The sequence below is a fragment of the Perna viridis genome, chromosome 3 (genome assembly GCF_037379345.1).
Source record: "Perna viridis isolate PV_CMFRI_1.1 ecotype Kerala chromosome 3, ASM3737934v1, whole genome shotgun sequence".
Taxonomy (NCBI): Eukaryota; Metazoa; Mollusca; class Bivalvia; order Mytilida; family Mytilidae; genus Perna; species Perna viridis.
In genome coordinates this window covers 5,300,932-5,321,354 of record NC_142447.1, presented here as the reverse complement: position 1 = coordinate 5,321,354, position 20,423 = coordinate 5,300,932, and the positions used below count along the sequence as shown (strand labels likewise).

The 20,423-nt window shown below is 31.6% G+C and overlaps 2 protein-coding genes across 2 annotated transcripts in view; one reads left to right on the top strand and one right to left on the bottom strand.

Annotated features, from left to right (window-relative positions):
- Window positions 1–19: 19 nt before the first annotated feature.
- LOC148620766 (4-hydroxyphenylpyruvate dioxygenase-like protein) lies at window positions 20–8,810 on the top strand. The gene is made up of 5 exons (XM_088574568.1): window positions 20–740; window positions 1,772–1,929; window positions 2,704–2,855; window positions 4,168–4,280; window positions 6,630–8,810. The coding sequence occupies exons 1-5, from the start codon at window positions 91–93 to the stop codon at window positions 6,787–6,789; spliced, it is 1,233 nt and encodes a 410-aa protein (XP_088430694.1). The 5' UTR covers window positions 20–90; the 3' UTR covers window positions 6,790–8,810.
- A 3,342-nt stretch (window positions 8,811–12,152) lies between these two features.
- The window catches only part of LOC148620765 (poly [ADP-ribose] polymerase tankyrase-1-like), a 29,428-nt gene continuing 21,157 nt past the window's right edge, over window positions 12,153–20,423 (bottom strand). The window contains exons 23-27 of the mRNA XM_088574563.1: window positions 19,309–19,377; window positions 17,694–17,877; window positions 17,240–17,348; window positions 16,289–16,445; window positions 12,153–14,973 (exon numbers count right to left, since the gene is read on the bottom strand). Of these exons, the coding sequence (XP_088430689.1) occupies window positions 14,899–14,973; window positions 16,289–16,445; window positions 17,240–17,348; window positions 17,694–17,877; window positions 19,309–19,377 (594 nt within the window). The 3' untranslated portion in view covers window positions 12,153–14,898. The remainder of the gene's footprint in view (window positions 14,974–16,288; window positions 16,446–17,239; window positions 17,349–17,693; window positions 17,878–19,308; window positions 19,378–20,423) is intronic.

Here is a 20,423-nt window from a genome sequence, read left to right as displayed (position 1 = left end):
CTAAAACGACTTGTAATAATTTGTTGTTTTCACACAGAAGAGCTCCACAAGCAGCCGATTTTTAGCAGGACACTCGTGCGTGATGAAACAATGGAAAGTTACAGTGTACATCACGCAGAATTTTACGTCAGAGATGGTGAAAATTTTACAAGAGAGCTGACAAACAAATTCAGATTTTCAAATAGTGCCAAAAGAGTAAGCAAATCACACATTCAATGGGTATTGTGTTCTGGACAGGCAAAATTTCTTATTACGCAACCGAAGTGTACAAATACGAAAAATGAAAGATCTGTAGACCAAGATGATGAGCCATTCATTTCAAACGCGTACCATTTTGCTTTAGACCCTTGTGCTACAGGTAAATTAGTGAAATCTAGAAATACATGTAGCAATGTAGCACTGAAGGTCAAAGATGTCACAGCTTGTGTCCAGAGGGTTTGCAGGGCTGGAGGTACAGTTTTAAAGCCACCAAGAACAATTTCAGATGATAATGGTTCAGTAGAAGTTGCCACAATAAAGTCCTGTGTAGGAAATGTCATCCACACTCTTATAAATGACAGCAATTACAAAGGTTGTTTTCTGCCTGGTTTTGAAACGGTTGAGTCCCAGATAAACAAACAGGGTAACCCTCTGGTTACCCATATTGATCATGTTACATTTGCATGTGGGATTGGAACATCAGCATCAGTTTTGAAATGGTACGAGGACAATCTTGGAATGAACAGATTTATGATCAATAGGTATAACATTATATGTATAGCCATGAGCAGGTTTTCTAATTGGTATTACAGCTGATTGAAAAAGACCAGTTCCAATTTCAATACAAATTCATTGAGGCTAGTGAGTAATTTAAATAGCTCTCAAGGTAGAAATCTGCCCTACATTATTTCGATGTTTCCTACTTAACTACTTAAGAACACCTGTGTGGTCTTTAGCACACTGCCTTTTAAGTTTGAATAGATGTCAGTAATGATGACCTTAACCTCATGTTAAATGTTAATGAATGTTCCTTAGTGTGTTCTGCTGTAGGTTTTTTTTATTCCTTGAAACATGAACATGGGATCAGACAGATGTTTTTTTCGCATATATCTCCAAAACCATTAAGTTTCCTCATTATAAAGCCATTAAAAGTTTGAATTAGATCCAAGTTGTTAGATGACTCCTTGTAAGAGTTTTTGCAGACATATACAACAAAGAACATAAAGTAACTAAAATCATACATACAAAGTAACAAAAGCAAATGAGCAACTCAGACTCCACTAAAAACTGGGAGCATGGACCAGGTGTGCTGGTAGGGTAAGCGTCCTCTGTATTTCTAGAAACACCCGCTGAGTTGCTTATAAAAAGTCAAGTTTGGGGTAGACAAACGAGGAAAGGAAAAGCATGACCTGTTGAATAAATCAGTTTTCATGGTGCAGATGGATACACCATAACGATCCACAAGTTCATGATGACGATCATAACACTTCTGTAGTGATGACTTCAGCCTTGTAGCAACATAACCTGTTCCAGAAGCCGATTTGTTAGAGTTCTAGCGTGATACAAAAAGTCTGTGTAGTTTCGGCAAGCTCTGGCATAATGTATGAGTTGTGATATGAACACTCCGAAATGATTCTTATGATATTTCCTACCAAAGTCTTCTTTGAGTCAAAATTGTCAGACAATTCTTTGCTAGAGTTATTGTCCTTGAAAGGCAGAAATTTTAGCAGGTGAACAATTCAGGCTCCTGGGAGCCTCTTATTTTATGATTTTCATAATTGTGTCTTTTAAGTGATGAAGATACAGAAAATGGATTTGTTATTGACAATGATGATGTTGGAATTAGATTGAAAGCATTTGAGTACTGGAAATGTGCTGAAACTGGGCTTTATTCACAAGGACATGAAAATAGTCTCAAATTTGTCATTGCTGAAGCTCTTGAAGGACAGGGTAACATCAATATAATTAAGTACCAGTCCACATAAAATTCAGACACTGTCAATGGTAAAGTTGTTCATGGTGTAGAAAAACCAACCAAACATACTATTCTTTTAACAAATTTTCACCTAAAGATAGTTATTTCTGTATTCAGTCTGCACTTTTTAGAAAATCATACATCTACAATGTATCTTCCACTAAAACCAACCAAATAAAATAAAATAAAGAACCATAACTCTTAATAAAGTGCCAATTTCATGTACAATCTATTTAAGTTTTATCTCAAATGATCAACCAAGTAAAAAACTAAGACTTGTTATGTGATCAGTAACTGTTTCTGAACAAGAAATAAAATTGAATTTGGTGGGTTTTTGACATGTATGAATCACCTCCTGCCTGATTTTTATAAAGACTACTGCTTAATACATTCTCCATTTGCTTCTTTTGTTTTTTATTTTGTCATTTTTTTCATGTATATTGTGTTGTGTATCTTAGGCTTTTGTAATGGCTAACTGAACTTCACAGTCATCAGTTTAAAATTGTTTGAACCAACTTACAATGATTTCACATTGCACATAGTTGATATAAAAATCTTTTGATTGATTTGGCTATCAAGTTTAGAGTTACTTATACAGTCTGACTGGTTGCACAAAGTCAAAAGAATTTTAATTGTTTTTTACTTGAAGCTTTGGGTTTTGATCAAATTAAACAGAAATAATGGTACCATGCATTTGTATACTGACAGGGGCTAATTTATATTATGTATTATTATGACTACCTGTTTAGGACCAAACCAAATAGATACCTTCCTTGAAGAACATCTTGGTGATGGCATACAACATATAGGTTTGCACACAGAGAGTATAGTCAGCTGTGTTTCTACTCTACAAGAACAAGGTGTAAACTTTGTGGAACCACCATATACTTATTATACTGAGGTATGATACTGGGATATCTGTCAGTTCTACTAAAAAAATTAAAGTAAAAAAAAGTCATATTAAGGAGGTAGACCTAGGGTAAGGGATGCAACTCTTACAAATCATTGGAATGTTTGTATTCAGTATTTTACATCAATCTCATGTAAGTATCAAAGAAACTTTGACTGATTTCATACTGTTTCAAATGAAAGCTTGATAGGCTTTGGTGACATTGGATATAATACAAACATATCACTGATTTCAATGGTTATGTCCCTTACCCTAGGGCTACCTCCTTAAGGAGAATAATAGGTTTTGTGTAAATTGATTATGATGCCCCAGTGATTTGATCATTTTTTATCCATATGAGAATTAAGAATATTTAACACAGGTTCCATAATGTCTGAATTCTTGTGCAGTTAGGAACAACACAAGGCCACTTTAATTATTAATAGGTCCCCCTTTAAGGCCAACTTAGACCCTGGATACTTTGAAATTAACCATTCAAACCAGGGATTCTCATTCTTGCAGAAAAGAAAGTGATTAAAAAATTCATTGAATTTTTATAAATAAAATTTATTTTATTACCTTTTGATTTAATACTCTGGTGGTTTTGGTGATTTAAATAGGATTTTGATGTCTGTTCATAAAAAATGTTTGATTCCCACCTTAAAGATATTTGTAAGAGTTGTGTCCCTTACCCTAGGTTTACCTCCTTAAAAATAACAAGGATTGCAAAGGGTTGTGAAATCTTTTTAGTATCTCTCATGATAGAACAATTTGAAAAGTAAAAAATGGTGGGTCAATGGGCTCGTTTTTGAGATATAAGCATTTGAATTTTGGTGAGAAAAGGATTTCTCTAGATTTTCCAAAGGTTTTGTCCTAGTGGATTTTATCTATTAAAAACCCCAAAGAAATAAAAAAAAAAATCAACAAAAACTTCTAAAATAGCAAAACATATTTATGCTATGAAATGGATAAAACCAGAGGAGTCCGAAAATCTGACAAATCTGACCCAACACGAGCAGCAAATGTCCATAATTTTTCTACCCATGTTATGAACTTTGAAAAGTGGAACAGTGTCTTGCCATACATCAGTACAATTATGACCAATCTCTTTTTAGAAATTGTATAATAAGATTTGTCTGTGATTAATTGAGCATAAATAGTGTTGAGTAACATAATTTTGGGGAAACTTTCATGTATATTGCAGTATAAAAACCCTGCTTCAAGTACATTATTTATTACTAGTACAATTGAACCACCCATTAGTTATTTCTCATCTCGATCACGTCTGGAAAAGCCATTTTATTTTTTTTTCACCCCTATCTAGGTGGGCAAATTAAAGGAAATAGAAGAAATACAGGAAGATGTAGAAGTTCTGAAGAAATATGGAATACTTGTTGATAATGAAGCTGATCCAGATATAACTACTGATGAACAGAGGTAAAATATCTCATGGGACAATCTAAATTGAAGCCCAGTATGAACACCCAAACAAAACTAAAAAATTAATTTAGTCTTTCTACTGATACAACACAGGAAAAAAATTATGTGAATTTTTGTGATTTTCATGTAAAATTCACTTTACATTATTTTACATAAATTACATGTGAAGACTCAGTTTTCTTGAATTTTTATGAAGTGCGGCACAAAATTTTATTTTCTCAATTCAGATGAAATTATACCTATGACACATTTTGTATAGCACTGAGCAGCTAGTTTTTTGTTTGTTTTTTGTTTTGTTTCAGTAAATATTGGAAGTTTATCTGCCTCCTTTAATGCCTTTAAAGTTGGCATTACAAAACACTGGCAGGAAGAATAGGTATAAATATCTCGTGGAACTTTCTTTTTTTTATCCATCAGCAAAGTAATGCAAAAAAAATTCTTTTGTATTTAAAACAAAATTTTAAATACTGTAATTTATGTATTAATTTTTGCTATGTACCAATTTTTTGCTGTTTTTGCTGTTGCCTCAAAAACACAAAAATTAGTACCCATGAAAATGTATTCACATTATCAAGTCTTTTGACCATTATAATCATGGTTTCCACAATTTTGAATAGAAACATCATTTTATGCAAGGGTTGTATCATTCAATGCAATCAAGTATGAATTTATATTAAGTCTATTATAAAAACATATAGGATAAAAGCATGTGAGTTATAATTTCTGAATTCGAGATCTTGTTTACTTAATTATTTGTATCATTGGCCATAGAGTAACTATCACATCAAAGAAAGAAATCAATACTGTGCGAACATTCTATTAACAAAAACAAATTGTGTCAAACACGTACACACTACAGGTAACCACCAATAAAAGATTACCGTTAGATACACAAGTTGTGATATGTCTATAAAAAATTAATTCGTGAACATGCAATTAAATTGTCAAAAGTTAATCCCTACAATAAGGTATGGCTTGGGCACTTAAGTGAGTTTGTTTTAGTTTTAAATATGAATACACTGTTGGATTAAAATGGCCAGAGGAAACAATATATGTTGACTTGTCCATTTGTTAATGTTATATTAATGGCCATTATTAATTTACTGTAATATTAACAGTAAAATAATTGATTAAAGAGGAATCACACACTACCGAGACTGCTGTAAAAGTATTAATTTTCGCTGTTGCTAATTTTCACGGATTCTGTCAAATGAACATATTCGCTGGTATCAATTTACACTGATTGAAAAAAAAAATGTTTGGCCTGATATAGTGTTAAATATCAATTTTGTGGGTACTATTTTTCGCATTTTTATATTCACAGGGAAAATATCGAAAATACATACGCCTCAAAAATTTATACTTTTACAGTATTGGAAAACTTTATTTCTTCAACCTCAAATACTGCGGAAATTGATACCCACAAACGTTGACTTTTCAGAAATCGTGAAAATTAGTTGCAGCGAAAATTGATATGTTAACAGTATTTTGCTCTAAAACATAATTATTACTAGTCTTTCAAAAAATTCTTGGTGAATTTGTCAATTTAGGCTATAAAAAATTGTGCTTGAAATGATTTTAATAATTATAGATTTATTCCAAAAAAGAAATCCTACAGTTTTTTTATAATGTTTTTGACCCGTCAGTCTGTCAGTCCATCTTCAGTTTTCCAGACTTTTTTTCTAAACACTTGCAGATAATGACATGATTTTTGGGATATAAGTTCACCATGATAAGTTACAGGTCAAGTTTAACTTTCGTTTCGCTCCGGCGATTTTTACTGAAATTACAGGCCTTGAACTTAGCAAAATTCATAGAAATAACAGTTTTCCTGACTTTTTTTTCCTAAACGCTTGCAGATATTGACATGATTTTTGGTATATAAGTTCAACATGATAAGGTTCAGGTCAAGGTTACATTTCGTATTGCTCTGATGATTTTTACTGAAATTACGGGCCTTGAACTTAGCAAAATTCACAGAAATAACAGTTTTCCTGACTTTTTTTTTCTAAATGCTTGCAGATATTGACAAGAGTTTTGGTGTATAAGTTTACCATGATAAGTTACAGGTCTAGTGTATGTTTTGTTCCGCTACAATGATATTTACTTTTGATTAACTAAAACTCAAAGAAATCACAGTCTGGAGTTTGAAACTACCATTCTGAGTAATAGAATTTAGTTAGAAGATAAAGGTCTAAAGCCTAAAAATCATTCTTATTCCTCTTTTTATAGGAGTCCTTCTACATGTATTTCTCTTACAAACAAATTTATTTGAGTATCCAACATGAGGACGCGTGGGGTATGTGAGCACGCTCACTGAGGTTCTTTAATTATTTATACTTACAGGTATTTGATGCAGAAATTTACTCAGCCTTTATTTGAAGAGAAAACATTTTTCCTTGAGATCATTCAGAGATTTGGGGCTAGAGGTTTTGGATCAGGAAATATAACTGCTTTGTGGAGATCATTACAGGCCTACCTTTCTGAATCAGTGGTCAAAAGTTGATGTACACTTAACATTAGACTCTTAATTATGGAATAAGTCATCACAATTAAAGTGTATGTCCCTCCCTTAAAGTACCAGTCCTTATAAAATTCAGACACGCCTATGGTAGAGGTAATTTATGATGAAGAAAACCCACCCAAAAAAAGGTGATGCTTTTTCAGTCTACATATGCTTTAATGATAGTCCTGGTTCTATTCAGATCCAAATTTTTTTTAGAAAACCGTACATTCATCTCCAAATAAGATCAACCAAATCAAATATATCAAGAAGGACCACTCTTACAATTTCAAGCACAATCTATAATTATTTCCTGTTGGAAGGAAAACTAAAAGACTAAGACTGGTATTGTGGTCAATAATAGTTTCTGAATTAGAAATAAATTGAATTCGGTTGGTTTTTGATATGCATGAAACACCTCCAGTCTGATTTTTATAAAGACTTCTACTTATAATTCTGAACCTCAACTAAATTTTGTCCTTTGCATTCTTCATAATTGATTTATTATGGTATTGAACACAATTTTCTTGGAATTTATCATAATTTTAGCTTGCCTCTATTTACTCACAATATGACTAAATATCCAATCCAGTCACAAAATCTTATCTTCTCCAATTTGTCAACAAAAAATGGCGAAAAAATAATCCTAAATTAGACACTGAGAAAGTACTATTGTTTGTGGGATACCAATTTTGGGGGTTTTTGTGGGTAGGTCAAAGATTTCCATTAATGTGTGTACTGAAAACCTCAAACCCATGAATTCAAGAATCCACATACTTGTGTTTCTTCCTTAATCTACCAAAATTGGTATCAATGATTTGTAGTATTTTTACAGTATTAAAAGTATTTCCCAATTGGTAGTCAAAGAGATGGTGATTCTGTTCAATAAATTTCACTGACTGATTGTTTATGAGTTATCTTTTTCTTAACATCCTCTATAGAATTAATCTTTTTAACTTCAAATTCAAGGTTTTGTATGCATTTCAAAATTCCCAATTTAAAAAAATTTAGCATATTTTTCCAATAAGAAAGAGATGAGGTAGTTTTCATGAAAGCCAACAGTATCACTTAGGGCTGTATCAGAAAAATGCCTCTGGGAGGCAGAACAGCAGTTGATTTATTTATGTATTGGTTGGGTGTAAAATGTGATTTTTTCTTATAAGACAAAGGTATTGCATCTTATTTTTAATGTGTTGGTGGTGACCCCAGGACACACTTTTAGTGAGTGGATCTTAAAAAATGAAAATCATTGAATTATATTGTTTCTTTAAATTGCAAGTCTAGGTTCTTGTAAATAAACATAGTATAAAGAATAAATACATGAACATAAGTTAAATTATCAGATTTAAGTATGATGTGATAGTCTTTGTAAGAATCATGAAAAATCTGTAATATGTGATGCACCTTGAAAAAGGCTACACATTTTTATTTTTGTTTTAAAGTTGCTTTATACATCTATATGATGAAATATATAATTTCATTTCAATCTGTCTGCTCCTAGGAGATAAGCCACATTGAAAATCCAACAGTTTCTATTGTATTTTAGTGCCGTTTACAGAGTTATCTCCCTTAATTTATGAATTCTGCAGAACATTCTGTATAATTTTTATCAGTTAAGAACAAGGGTGATCTGAAAAGCCATGTGTTAGTTTCTGTGTACTAAACTATTTTAAACAAAATATCAAAAATAAAAATATGCAGGCTTTCCAACCATGAATCACATTTTGCATGATTCTTATCTGGAGTGCTATTTAAGCATTATCTTACTTAACAGAAATCTTGCAAAATATTTTTTTTAATTCTGTTTTTTTGTTTTTTCATTCTTAGTAGAAAAAAAATTAAACCTCAGTTTATGTATTTTTATGTTTGATTGATAGGCATGTTATTTTATTATTTATATAAACCGGTGTTATATGTAATGAAATTATTTTTGATGATGGAATCTGTATTTAAAATTATAAGAGTTTATTGGTGGATTGCAGTCATTTCTATTTTACTTCAAGAAATAAAATAATTGTAAATGATGTATTGAATTGTTATTTGTTACAGATATAAATTGATATTAATATCATTTTATTTGCATATTTTTATTTCAAGTAGTCTGATTGGATCAGTAGCAATAGAAAATTCCAAATTTGATATTAAAATATCATAGCCCTTTAAACATAAGAAGGACATTGGGAAAAGGATAAAGTTGCTGCTGAATTATGGTATTTACTGGTAGCTGTCTTTCTATACTTTGTATGGTAATTCAAGAGCCATTTAAAGAAATGTAGAATTTTTATACAACTGCAAAGAATTTGCTGTCGTATAATGATATGGTGTTGTCATCGTCCTTTAACACTTGGTTTGGTGTGATAACTTGAAATTAATTCGTCAATCCGAACTATGAAAGGATAGGCATAAAAATCATGTGGTGGCCATCTGTATTATGGAACATGAAAAATCAATTAAAATGCATCTTGACCTCCTGCAAGTTGTGTTAAGAGATCTTTTTACATCTAGTTGGCCTCATTTACTTTTGTTCCTTTGTGCTTGTTATTTTGGTTACTTGTATTTTATGTTTTGTTTTTTTTGTTTTTGTTTTTTTTGTTTTTTTCGTTGGTCTAGTTGTTTTTCCTATATATTGTTCTTTTTAATTACCTTTCTAACACTGGTTCTCTTGAACATACTGATTTCATGATGCAATATCTTTGGGGATCTTTATAAAGTTTTATAACAAGTTATAGATTTTGAGGGTTTTGGCCCTAACCATTTTTGAATTAGGGCCTAAAACAAGCATTTCTTGGAATTTAACTATATAACTCCAATAAAAGTGTAATAATGTCTATGATATTGTTCCACAATATTCTATACCACAATGGTCAGACTTGGATTTATTTTTTAGTTAGAGACTTTAGCCTTTTAGAAATTTGGGGCCAAAATGGCAGGCTAGAAACATGCATTTTCCTGATGTCCAGACAATAATTTGACTATTAGTGAATGAGTTTTTTTTTAAATTGAATTACAAGTCGCCATACCACAAAAGAAATACTGGAATTGATTTTTGGGGTTGTGCATTGTAATTAACAGTAACTCCCTATGTTTAGCATGTTAAAAACTAATTATCTGTCCACACTAGCCTCAAGTGAAAAAAGTTCAACTGGCTGCGGTTGTATCATGCTGCACTTTGCTAACCTATTATCATTTTAAGCTGACTCATTCCTGAATATCGTCTGAATATAGCTGAAATATTGCTGCTCGGACGTTAAACCCCAACAAACAAACAAACGTTACTGAATGTAACTTACTTGGTTTCTATTTTACTGCTTCATTCCCTTGCAATCAAGGCTGTTTCCCTCCAATTATGGTCAATAGTGATCTTTTTCATCCACTGCTAGATTCTTACTAAAACTTCTTCATTGTACTTAAGAACCAGTCTGTATGAATTCAGGCACTGCCTATAGTAGAGGTGATTCATGGTGTAGAAAAAAAAACAAACTAACAGGTTTTTTCAGTCTACATATGCTATATTTTTATGTAACAATAGCCCATTTTGTATTTTTTAGAAGATCATATATTCATCTCCCACTATCATCAACCAAATCTGACCAAATGAAGAACAATAACTCTTGTAAAGTGCCAATTTCATACACAATCTACCTATTTTTTTCTCAAAAGTGCAAGCAAACCAATGAATAAAGATCCTCGCCGAGCAAAGCATAATATGACTGCAGTGGTCAAACCCTGAACAGTTGGGGCAAATGTGTACACAATATTAGTTTTTGACATACTTAAGCATGAGACTTACAATTAATCATGAACACAACAACTGGTTTGAACACAATATAACACAATTTTAATTTTAATTAAAAATTTTTGAAGTCTAACCAAAAATCAATATGTCGATATTTTCCTTATGGCCCCTTCGACTCCTTTAAACTCAAAAACTGTACTAGGTATCTGAAATCGAATTGATAAATGCAGTCAGGGATTTTCAAAGAATCAAAAAAATAAAATTTTTTTGAAATTGGACCAAAAATGTAAAAAGTTGATTTTTGGGGATGTGGCACCTTTGACCCCTTAAAACTCAAAAGCCAAAAGAGATATCTGAAATCTGATCAAAATTAATACGGAACCCAATTAAAAAAATTTTCAAAATTGGACCAAAAATAAACAAATTATTGTTTTGACATCAGCCAAATGCATGTTTATGGCCCCTAATTTCTGACAGCACCATACCAATCAATATACAATCGCATTTAAGCAGTCTTCTAAAAACTAAGGCTGATTATGTGAACTGTAATTGTTTCTGAACAAGAAATAATAGTGAGTTCGGTGGATTTTTGACATGCATGAATTGCCTCCTGTCTGATTTTTATAAAGCCTGCTACTTAAATATGCATTGGTATCATCAAACTAGGGGCTCCTCGTATGACCAAAATAAGAAATTTGTTTCCTGCTACCAACAAGAAAAAAAATGGGGTAGGTAAGTAGATACCTAATTTTTAAGATACATTTTATATTGAGTTGATGGGGAAACAATCTACACTTTAACAGTGCTTGAGCCAAAATGACCATAAAATGTTTAGGTTAGGTAGGGAACGGGAAACAGCCATACTTTTGTCTTGGATTTGAAATTCATACGCAAATGTGAATGAGATTACCGTTCTTCATTAGAGGATGAGTATACCCTTACTCCAATCGTTATGGTGTATCCATCTGTGTCATGAAAACTGATTTGTTCAACGTGTGATAGTTTTCCTTTCCTCTTTCGACTACTCCAGACTTACTTTTTATGAGCAACTCTGTGGGTGTTTCTAGAAAAGCAAAGCTTACCCTGCCAGTGCATCTGGTCCATGCTCCCAGTTTTTAGTGGAATCCGAGTTGCTCATTTGCTTTTGTTACTTTGTATGTATTATTTTAGTTACTTTATGTTCTTTGTTGTGTATGTCTGCTTTCCATGTCTGGTCTTTGTCCCTAGATTACATTTTGATTACCGCTAGAACCTTGCTTCCCTTACTCTTCCACTGTAGCAAAGTCCATTAAAGTGGTTAAGAAAACCCTTACTCCATTAGAGTGGGTGAGAATACCATTACTCCATTAGTGGGTGAGAATACGATTATTCAATTAGAGTGGGTGAGAATACTATTTCTCCTTAGAGTTGTTGAGTATACCATTACTCCATTATATCAGGTTAGTAAACCTCAACTCCATTGTAGTGAGAGTATACCCTTACTCCATTAATGTGAGAGAATATACCCTTTTTCCATTATTGTGAGAGAGTATACCCTTACTCCATTATAGTCGGTGATTATACCCTTATTCTGTAATTGTGGGTGAGAGTAGAGTGGTTGTATAATGATAATGATAAAACACAATAAAAACAAACTTAAAGACTTTTAATTTCATTCACATAAATTGACAAAAGGTATGATAATTTAGATTACATTCTATATACAATGTATACAGTCAAATACAATGGTAAGCTAAAACAACTAACATCTTAGAGAAAGGACAGATAAGGGAGAATTAAAAACAAAAATTGTGTTCATAGGACACAGGTATTTTTTTGTCTTAGTAGGTATCCCAAAAATAAGAGTGGGGGCACGTAACAGGGATGCTTTTACAAGGTCAACAAACAAAATGGAAATTGGCAAAATCTAAAGTAAATATACTGTAAAAGAAGAATGGTAAAATCTGGATTTGAAATAGCCAAATTCCACTAAAAAGACAGAAAAAAAATCATCCATGACACAATATTAATTTCACAGAAGTAACTATGATAAAACTTGCCCAAATGGAAAAAAAAAACTAATACTTCTAAAATGATTTTTTTTTTCATAATAACATTTATTTAATGTTGATGATAACTTATCCCCTCTTTAAAAAATCAAACAAAGTATACATTTTATCATTCCAAAAGTAAAGGTGGTACATGTAGTAGAGTAAGCCTAATCTAGTCTACTTTGAAAAACATTGTTCATCAATAAAAATAGATTAGCACATTTCAATGCAAATGCATTAAACATTTAAACAGTTTTTTTCTTTTTCTGTCATCTTTTTTTCCTGAATTTACCAAGTTTTTCAAATAGAAAATGGACTTAAATAATTCAAACTTATAAAACCAAAAAGGTAACTAAAAACAATCATCTTCTGTGTCAAACATTAAAAATACCAAATAAAAACAACTAATTAGTTTCAGCCTGCAGAATTTTTTTTGTGTTACCATCTGAAAACTGAAAGAAGCATCCACCTTCAACTTCCAGATTTTTGATGCAATGGAAAAAAGAAAGGATATGGTGAAACACAATAAATGCACCAGCATATGCATTGTAACTTAAATCCAAAGCTGTTCAGAAATTGTATATAAATTCATTAAAAAATAAAGTGGGAAGGTAAAACAAAACAAGATCAGTAACCTTTCTTCAACAGGAAAATAAGGGTTTAGATTCTAGCAATATTTGTCTACACATCAAAATATTCTCTCAGATAAATGAACACGCAATACTACAATAACAACACACACACACAGAAGGATAATGAAGAAAATGCTTTCACAAACAATTTGACAGTTTGAGCCTACATGAATATAAGGTTTGTTTGTTTGAATATAAGGCCATTCTGAGTTAATATTGTTAGTTCTTATACCATATTACTTTTCAATACTGCCCATAACAAAGGATGAGGTTTTTTTTCAAATTGTTCATAGTGAAAAATAATATTAATGGAGTTGCCTTTTTTTGTTTATATTTTAATGATATTGTGATAAAATTGTCACTCTCTAACCTGAGAACCAAGTTTTTTTTTTCTAAATCGGACTAAATATAGATATTTCTAGATACAATGGAATGGATTAAAATACCTTAAACTTTTAAACTTTAAAAAACTTTAAGAACTACAATTTTGATATGAATCAATCATGATGTATCAGGGGAAAATCGGCTAAAAAAGCACAGATGATGAGTTGGAAAATGCTCATCTTGAAAAAACAAGAAAAAAGATGTGGGATGACCTACTACAACAAATCTGAGACTAATTGCACTAATTAACTTTTTAAACAGAATTTTGTGTTGACAATAAATCCCAGCAATTGGAATGGCACTTTATGTGTCAGTCCCTGTAAGAATAAGGCAGTTGGTTGAACATATCAAATTACAATTGACTTTGACACTGTATTTTTGCACCAATAAATTCAAGGAATAAGGACAGATTTTCCATGTCATTTTAATAATTGGAGCTATAATTCATTGAAATACACTGCATATCCACATTTCAATGATAGATTACTTTTGTTAAAACCTAACTTTTCTGACATTTACAGAGATCAAATAATGGTCATTTCAAAAAAGAAAAGACTTCCTATGGTGAAATGACATTGTCATATTTTTATTATAAGCATGTTTCCAATTTTTCCCATTTTGCCTGATTCTTATGAAGACTTTGCTAAAATGTCTAAACACACACAAACACATACTTGCACAACAAATCAGTCCGATTTGACAATTTCCAGATGCTACAGAGAAAGTTTGCAAGAGGGGGGTTCATATTCTAAGCTTTGCTCATTATGAAGAATGAAAATGGTTTTTTGCCAACTAAAACTTAAAAAATCTAAACTAATACATGTACAGTAATTTTTTAGTGAAAGCTGCTTATGTGTTAAAAATACAATCATTACATTGAAATTTAATAATATTACTGAATAGAAATTTGAAGTGAAATTTTTTATCAATTTTACCAAAAAATCAAAAAATCACATTTTGGTATAAAAAACAAAAAGAAACCCCAATGATAAATGCACATATTAATATCTGAATTTACAGTATTCATTTTTCTTCCTCATAATCAACATGGTAGAAAAAAAAAAACACATTATCTGTCCAAAATGCTGTGCATTTTATAAAATTCTAACAAAGTCACGAAAACGTGAAAACCACTTATGACTCCATAGTCTACACAAACAAACAAAAAATATGGACACGTAAAACTAATGGTTGAACATTGTACCCTCCTACTATGTAGTGTGAATACAGGGTTTTGATTGGATGAAGACCAAAACATGATTACTGTCAATAAAATACTGTCCATTTCAGCAGATCTTTATTTGGTTTTTTTTTGTGACTTTCATTCCTGCTAGGATTTCTTCATACTATCATCTGTGTTGTCAGGTTTGACAATTTTGAATGTTATAAGGTATTCTGGATAAGCCTGTGTAAAATATAAAAAAAAATTAAGTCAAACATTTTTGTCAAACTGGGTACAAAATCTACAGAATAACGGCAGTTTTGAAGTTTATACAGGAAATTTCACAGTGAGCCCATACATGGGAGATGTAATGTTCTGTTAAGACATTTAAAACCTATTGTTAATGTCACAATTGATTTGTCATAACATGCCTATATTTTTCAGTACCATGGCAGTATTATCAGGCAGTAAGAACTATAGAAAAACAATAGAGTTGCCAATTAAACTTTTGTCAACATCTTATATGCTATGTATATCAAATGTCTATAAGCAACCTTATGGGACAATGCTGTTTGAACAACTGTAAGTGAATTCTCTCATAAAAAAAATTCTCAATGCAAACAATGCTGATCAAAAGTAGTTAAAATAAAGCTGAAAATGTGTACTTTAAAATCATTTTTGTAATTTACTACAAAAGTGAATGAATATTGTTTACATGTGTGAGTGATTTGCCACCATGCTGTCAGTTAGCAGAAAAGGTCAAAATGTTGATTTTCAGTTTTTTTTATTCAAGTAAATTTTGCGGAGAATTTCTAAGGTCATCGTACCATTAGAATAATGATTTTGAAAGCCTTCTTTTCCAAGTTTCACAATGGTATGCAACTTTCAGGCGTCATTTGTCTTGGGAATTCACAGTGAAACATTGAAAATTACTAGGTCAACATGTGAAGTAATAGAAACTTTAGAGGTAGATTGTGAGACCTCATCTGACAACTTTTATCCCTGAAGACTTTTGTAGTTCTAATTATAAGGATCATTTCAGCTATTGAAAGAATTTGGCTTAACCTAACAGTTTTGGAGATATATGCGAAAAACTACTGTCTAACCCCTACACTGCATGTTCTATTTCAAGTAACGGCTGCCATGTTTTTGACGGATAAAAAATCCCCACATCAGTTCTATACAGGATACACCACGGAACATTCGTACCATGTTTGGTTCCAATTAATCAAATAATGTCAGAGGAGAAGATTTTTGAAAGAAATAACATTAAATATAGAAAAAATCGTTGAAAAAGGGCAACATCTCCAACATGACTCGACAGTTTAAAACCAAAATTTGACTGTAGATAGACCTCATCATGCTAAACACTTTTACCCATGTCAGAATTTAGCTAAAAAAAAAAAGGGAAAATGTTTGGTTCTATAGTATAGGAATACCTTGGTATTTGATTAAAAATTGATACAAGGCATACAAGACACAATGTTTGAGAAAAGACTTTGAGTGGTCAAATTCCACATTTTACGATACATATTATATATAATTTTAAGAAACTTACCTGTTCTCCTCGATAAACAACATACTCAGGAAACATCAATCCACCACTACTGGGTCTCCCAATAATAGAGTGATGACCGGGTGGAGAATGAGCCATCTTTATTGCACTGAACTGTAGAAACGACTTCCCTAATGTCACTCGACACAACAATAGTTGTCTGAAAGAATCAAACCATACAGCTAGTATAATAAAATACAAAATAGTTAAGAATATACAGTTGGTAAGCCAAGTAAATTTTCAGACCTAATTTATCAGGATCTAATTAATATTATCTCATTACAACAGTCTATAACAACTATCTATGATGCCTAATATAGGTTGGTCCCTACAATGCACTCCCTCCCTCCATTAAGAGTCCACATCTCCGTTCTTCAAATGTACAATTAAAAGGCAAATAAGATTTACTTTTTCAGGTAGATAGTAAACAATCTTAATTAAAATTAGACCTATCCAATTGTTCCATTCAGTCACTGCATGTAAGATGTAACAATACTCTTCAGAATCCTCAGTTTTTTTCCCTTTGTATAATGCTTTCAAAATCATGAAAGACGAAATCTGATTGGCTGATCAGAAAGGTCATCAGATAAAAAATAAAATGGAGTGTTGTAACATTGTACATGCAGTGACTGAATGGAACGATTGGTAGGTCTAATTTTAATTAGATAAGGTAGTCAAGACCTGACTGTGGTCAATTCTTTAACAAGAGAGCACTTTTTTATGTATCAATTTATTGATGGATTGGTTGGCTTCTGACATGACAATTAGATATGATAAATTCTGCACAATTCTTGCAGATTTGTATGCTGAAAATCCCTACATCCAAGTCTTTCAAACCAAAGGTTCTGTCTAAAAATTGAGTAGAATGCAATTATTGTGTGACTAGTCAAGTAAACAACTTTATTTCGAGCTAACTAGGTCCAACACAGGAGGTTAGTCAACAGCTTCTCTTACCTTTGACATATATAACATGACCTGTCCTTATGAGCAGGACATCCGGTACCCCCTCCAATACCATACACATACTGGTTACTTTTTGATGAATTCTCAGCAAAATAGATTCCTACAACAAAAAACACATTTAGGGCTAAACAAAATTCTACTTCATTTCACTGCATACAATAATTCACTAAAAGGTGCTTACATGAAAACAATTTGAAACTAAAATTTAGTTCCAAAGTTCAAAGGGTTCATACTCATATAAAATTCAGTAAAACAAAAAATTCCTGGTAATATACACAGCTATACATCATGTCCTAACTACTTACAAAGTTTAATTTGAAATTTTGTGAAATAGTTTCTGAGGACTTGCACTTACTAAAGTGTGATGGACACGGCAAAACCACTATATTTCCCCACCAAAGTTGGGGGGAGACTTAATTAGTTAAATTAAATAAAAAATTCTTACCTGCTCCAAACATGCCACCAATATATGCATGCCTCTCATCAAAACCTTTCTGTACAATGGCATTGAGGAATGGTGAGCCATGAAAGAGAAGCCTCTCATTGTCATGTTGGTGGTTTTCCTCAGCAACCTCCTTCCGCCTGTGACAATACCTTGCCCATAATCTTTTGTTGCTTATTTTTTGTATCTGAAAATAATACAAGGGAATATATTAAAAAGTTCCTAAAAAAATATTAAAAAAATGAGAAAATGCACCCATTCTATATATTCCACTTTATTCTTGTGATAAAAAAATCTTACACAATGAAAACAGAGGACACTTATCCGCTCATTACATGTGTACATGGTCTCAGTGTTCGGTAGAGTCCTTAAGTTGCTTATCTACTTGCAGTTTTCTGCTTTTTTTTTTTTGAATTTCTCTTTGTTTGTTTTGCTATATCTATCTAACTTGATTTTTGAGCAGTGCTTTGATTGTGATTGCCTTTAACTACAGTCCCCTATATATTAATGACAAATTTCTAACCTGAATTGATATACACAAAAAAAGAGAATTATCATTTACTTGTTTGTAACTCTCAATTTCAAGAATTAAAAAGTAGAGAATCATGCAATTTCTGTAATATGTGATACACACCAAAAAAGGCTACATATTTTTATTATGAAATGATAATTATACATTCCAATCTGTCTGCTCTTGAAGATAAAACACATTGAAAATCCAATAGTTTCTATTGTGTTTCAGTGTCATTTACACAGAGTTATTTCCCTTAATTTAGATTTCTACAGTACATTCTATATATTTTTTATCTCCTATGAACGAGGTTTATATGGAAAGCCACATATAACCTTCTGTTTACTATGACATTTTAAACAAAATATCAAAAATAAAAATATGTAGACTTTCCAACCATAAATCTTATTTTGTATAATTTTCGTTGGCATACTACTTAACTGATTAAGTTTACAAGGCTAATGACTGGATAACTGTGAAGTTGCAATGAAGAGTGAAGAAAATTAATAGGATAATTAATTGGAAAGAGTGAATAACCAAAATATTCACGATAACCAATTGATTATCCTATTTATTATATAGATTTCCTCCATTATTCATTGTAAATTTTCAATATAAATTTAAAATTTTGTGAACGGCAGATTGATATTCGTGCTGTGATGTTTTGGGGGGAGAAGGCGAGAGAGTGAAATTACTGAATTTATTTCACAGTGTGAATTACCGAAAAAAATTACACTGGGAACAATCCGTAAACACTGCTATCTATATAATAAATTCAATTCTTTTAGGACACAAACAAAGAAAGAACTTATTACTACAGATCTGTTTATATTGCTTGATAAAAATCTGTATTTTTCACAGTATTCTTTGGAAATGATCTGTAAAATCCTGCACTTTCTGAAATTTTATCAAAGGTACTATGGAGATATTCACAATCCTTAAAGCCTAATTTGCAGTCAAAATCCGAAGAAAATACAGAAATTCCCTATAATTAAACACCTCTGTTACTATATATCCATCCACGTTACAAAAGGGGGTATAGGGGGGTATAAAAGTGAATGTGATAATTTTTATACTTCTCTCAGTTACATGTATAAAAATGGTTACCTTTAAGATATTATATCTATTATAATTGCCTCCCACATTGTCTTTGTGTTCTCGTACTGTACTCTGCATCTATGAAACAGAAACATTACATTAATTATAAAAACAACATTAAAATCCAATTTAGCTAAATAATGAAATAAACATAAACACCAGTTATCAATGCATGCATTTATTTTTTAAATTTAAATTATTTTGCAATATCAGGCAGATTTTTTTACTACACTTATGAAAATTAGGCAACAATTTCTCAATTTCAATAATTCATATCTGTCTCTAAAACATTTTTACATTACAAGTTCTGAAAAATGAGTCAAAGACAGAAATTGCCAAAATTTGTTTAACCAAGAAGTTGACAGGCCTGATATAATATGGGAACAATATGGGACCAGTACCTCATGCTACCAAATAACAACAGGCTGCGATAATTAGTTACTGAGAAAAGTGTTACGAATTCCGCTCTGCTCATCTGACATTCACCATACTTTAACCCAATTTTCACTGTGAAATTCTGCTGAAAATGCCTTTTATTAAGATTTCAATTATAAGATGTTTTTTCTAGAAAAGTAAAATTTTTTCCATTCCAATGGCTTTAACAAAACCAGTGTGATACACATAAATACAGCATGATGAGTGATGCCTTATTATTGTGAAAACTAGTTTTAGACTGTTTTCTGTTATAGTCTTTACTCCAAATTAAAAAATATGTGTGATTCCAGTCACCTCTTAATAAAGAGGGTCAGTAGGCTGGTAAAATTATTTTTATTTTTACTTGTTTCAAACAACACATGAGGTCGGCTTGAAACGTTGCTAAATCCTGCAGGGTTCAATGAAAACATTAATTACAACAACTGATCACTAGACAATCATTGTAAACAAGAATGAAACATCTACAAGCTGTAAGTTGTCTCTTGACAAAACAGGAAGCAGGTGTCCAGCCATTGTTGTTTACTATTGTAAATAACAAGTTGGGTCTAGAAAATTTACAAAAATAAATCTGGATTACCAGAAGTGGTTAGAGTAGGTTGTTTTTTAATATTTTTTTTCATTTTGGCAAAAAAAAATATCTAGGGTCAGCAGTTAAAAGTAGGATCAGTCAGGTGACTGAAACCACACAT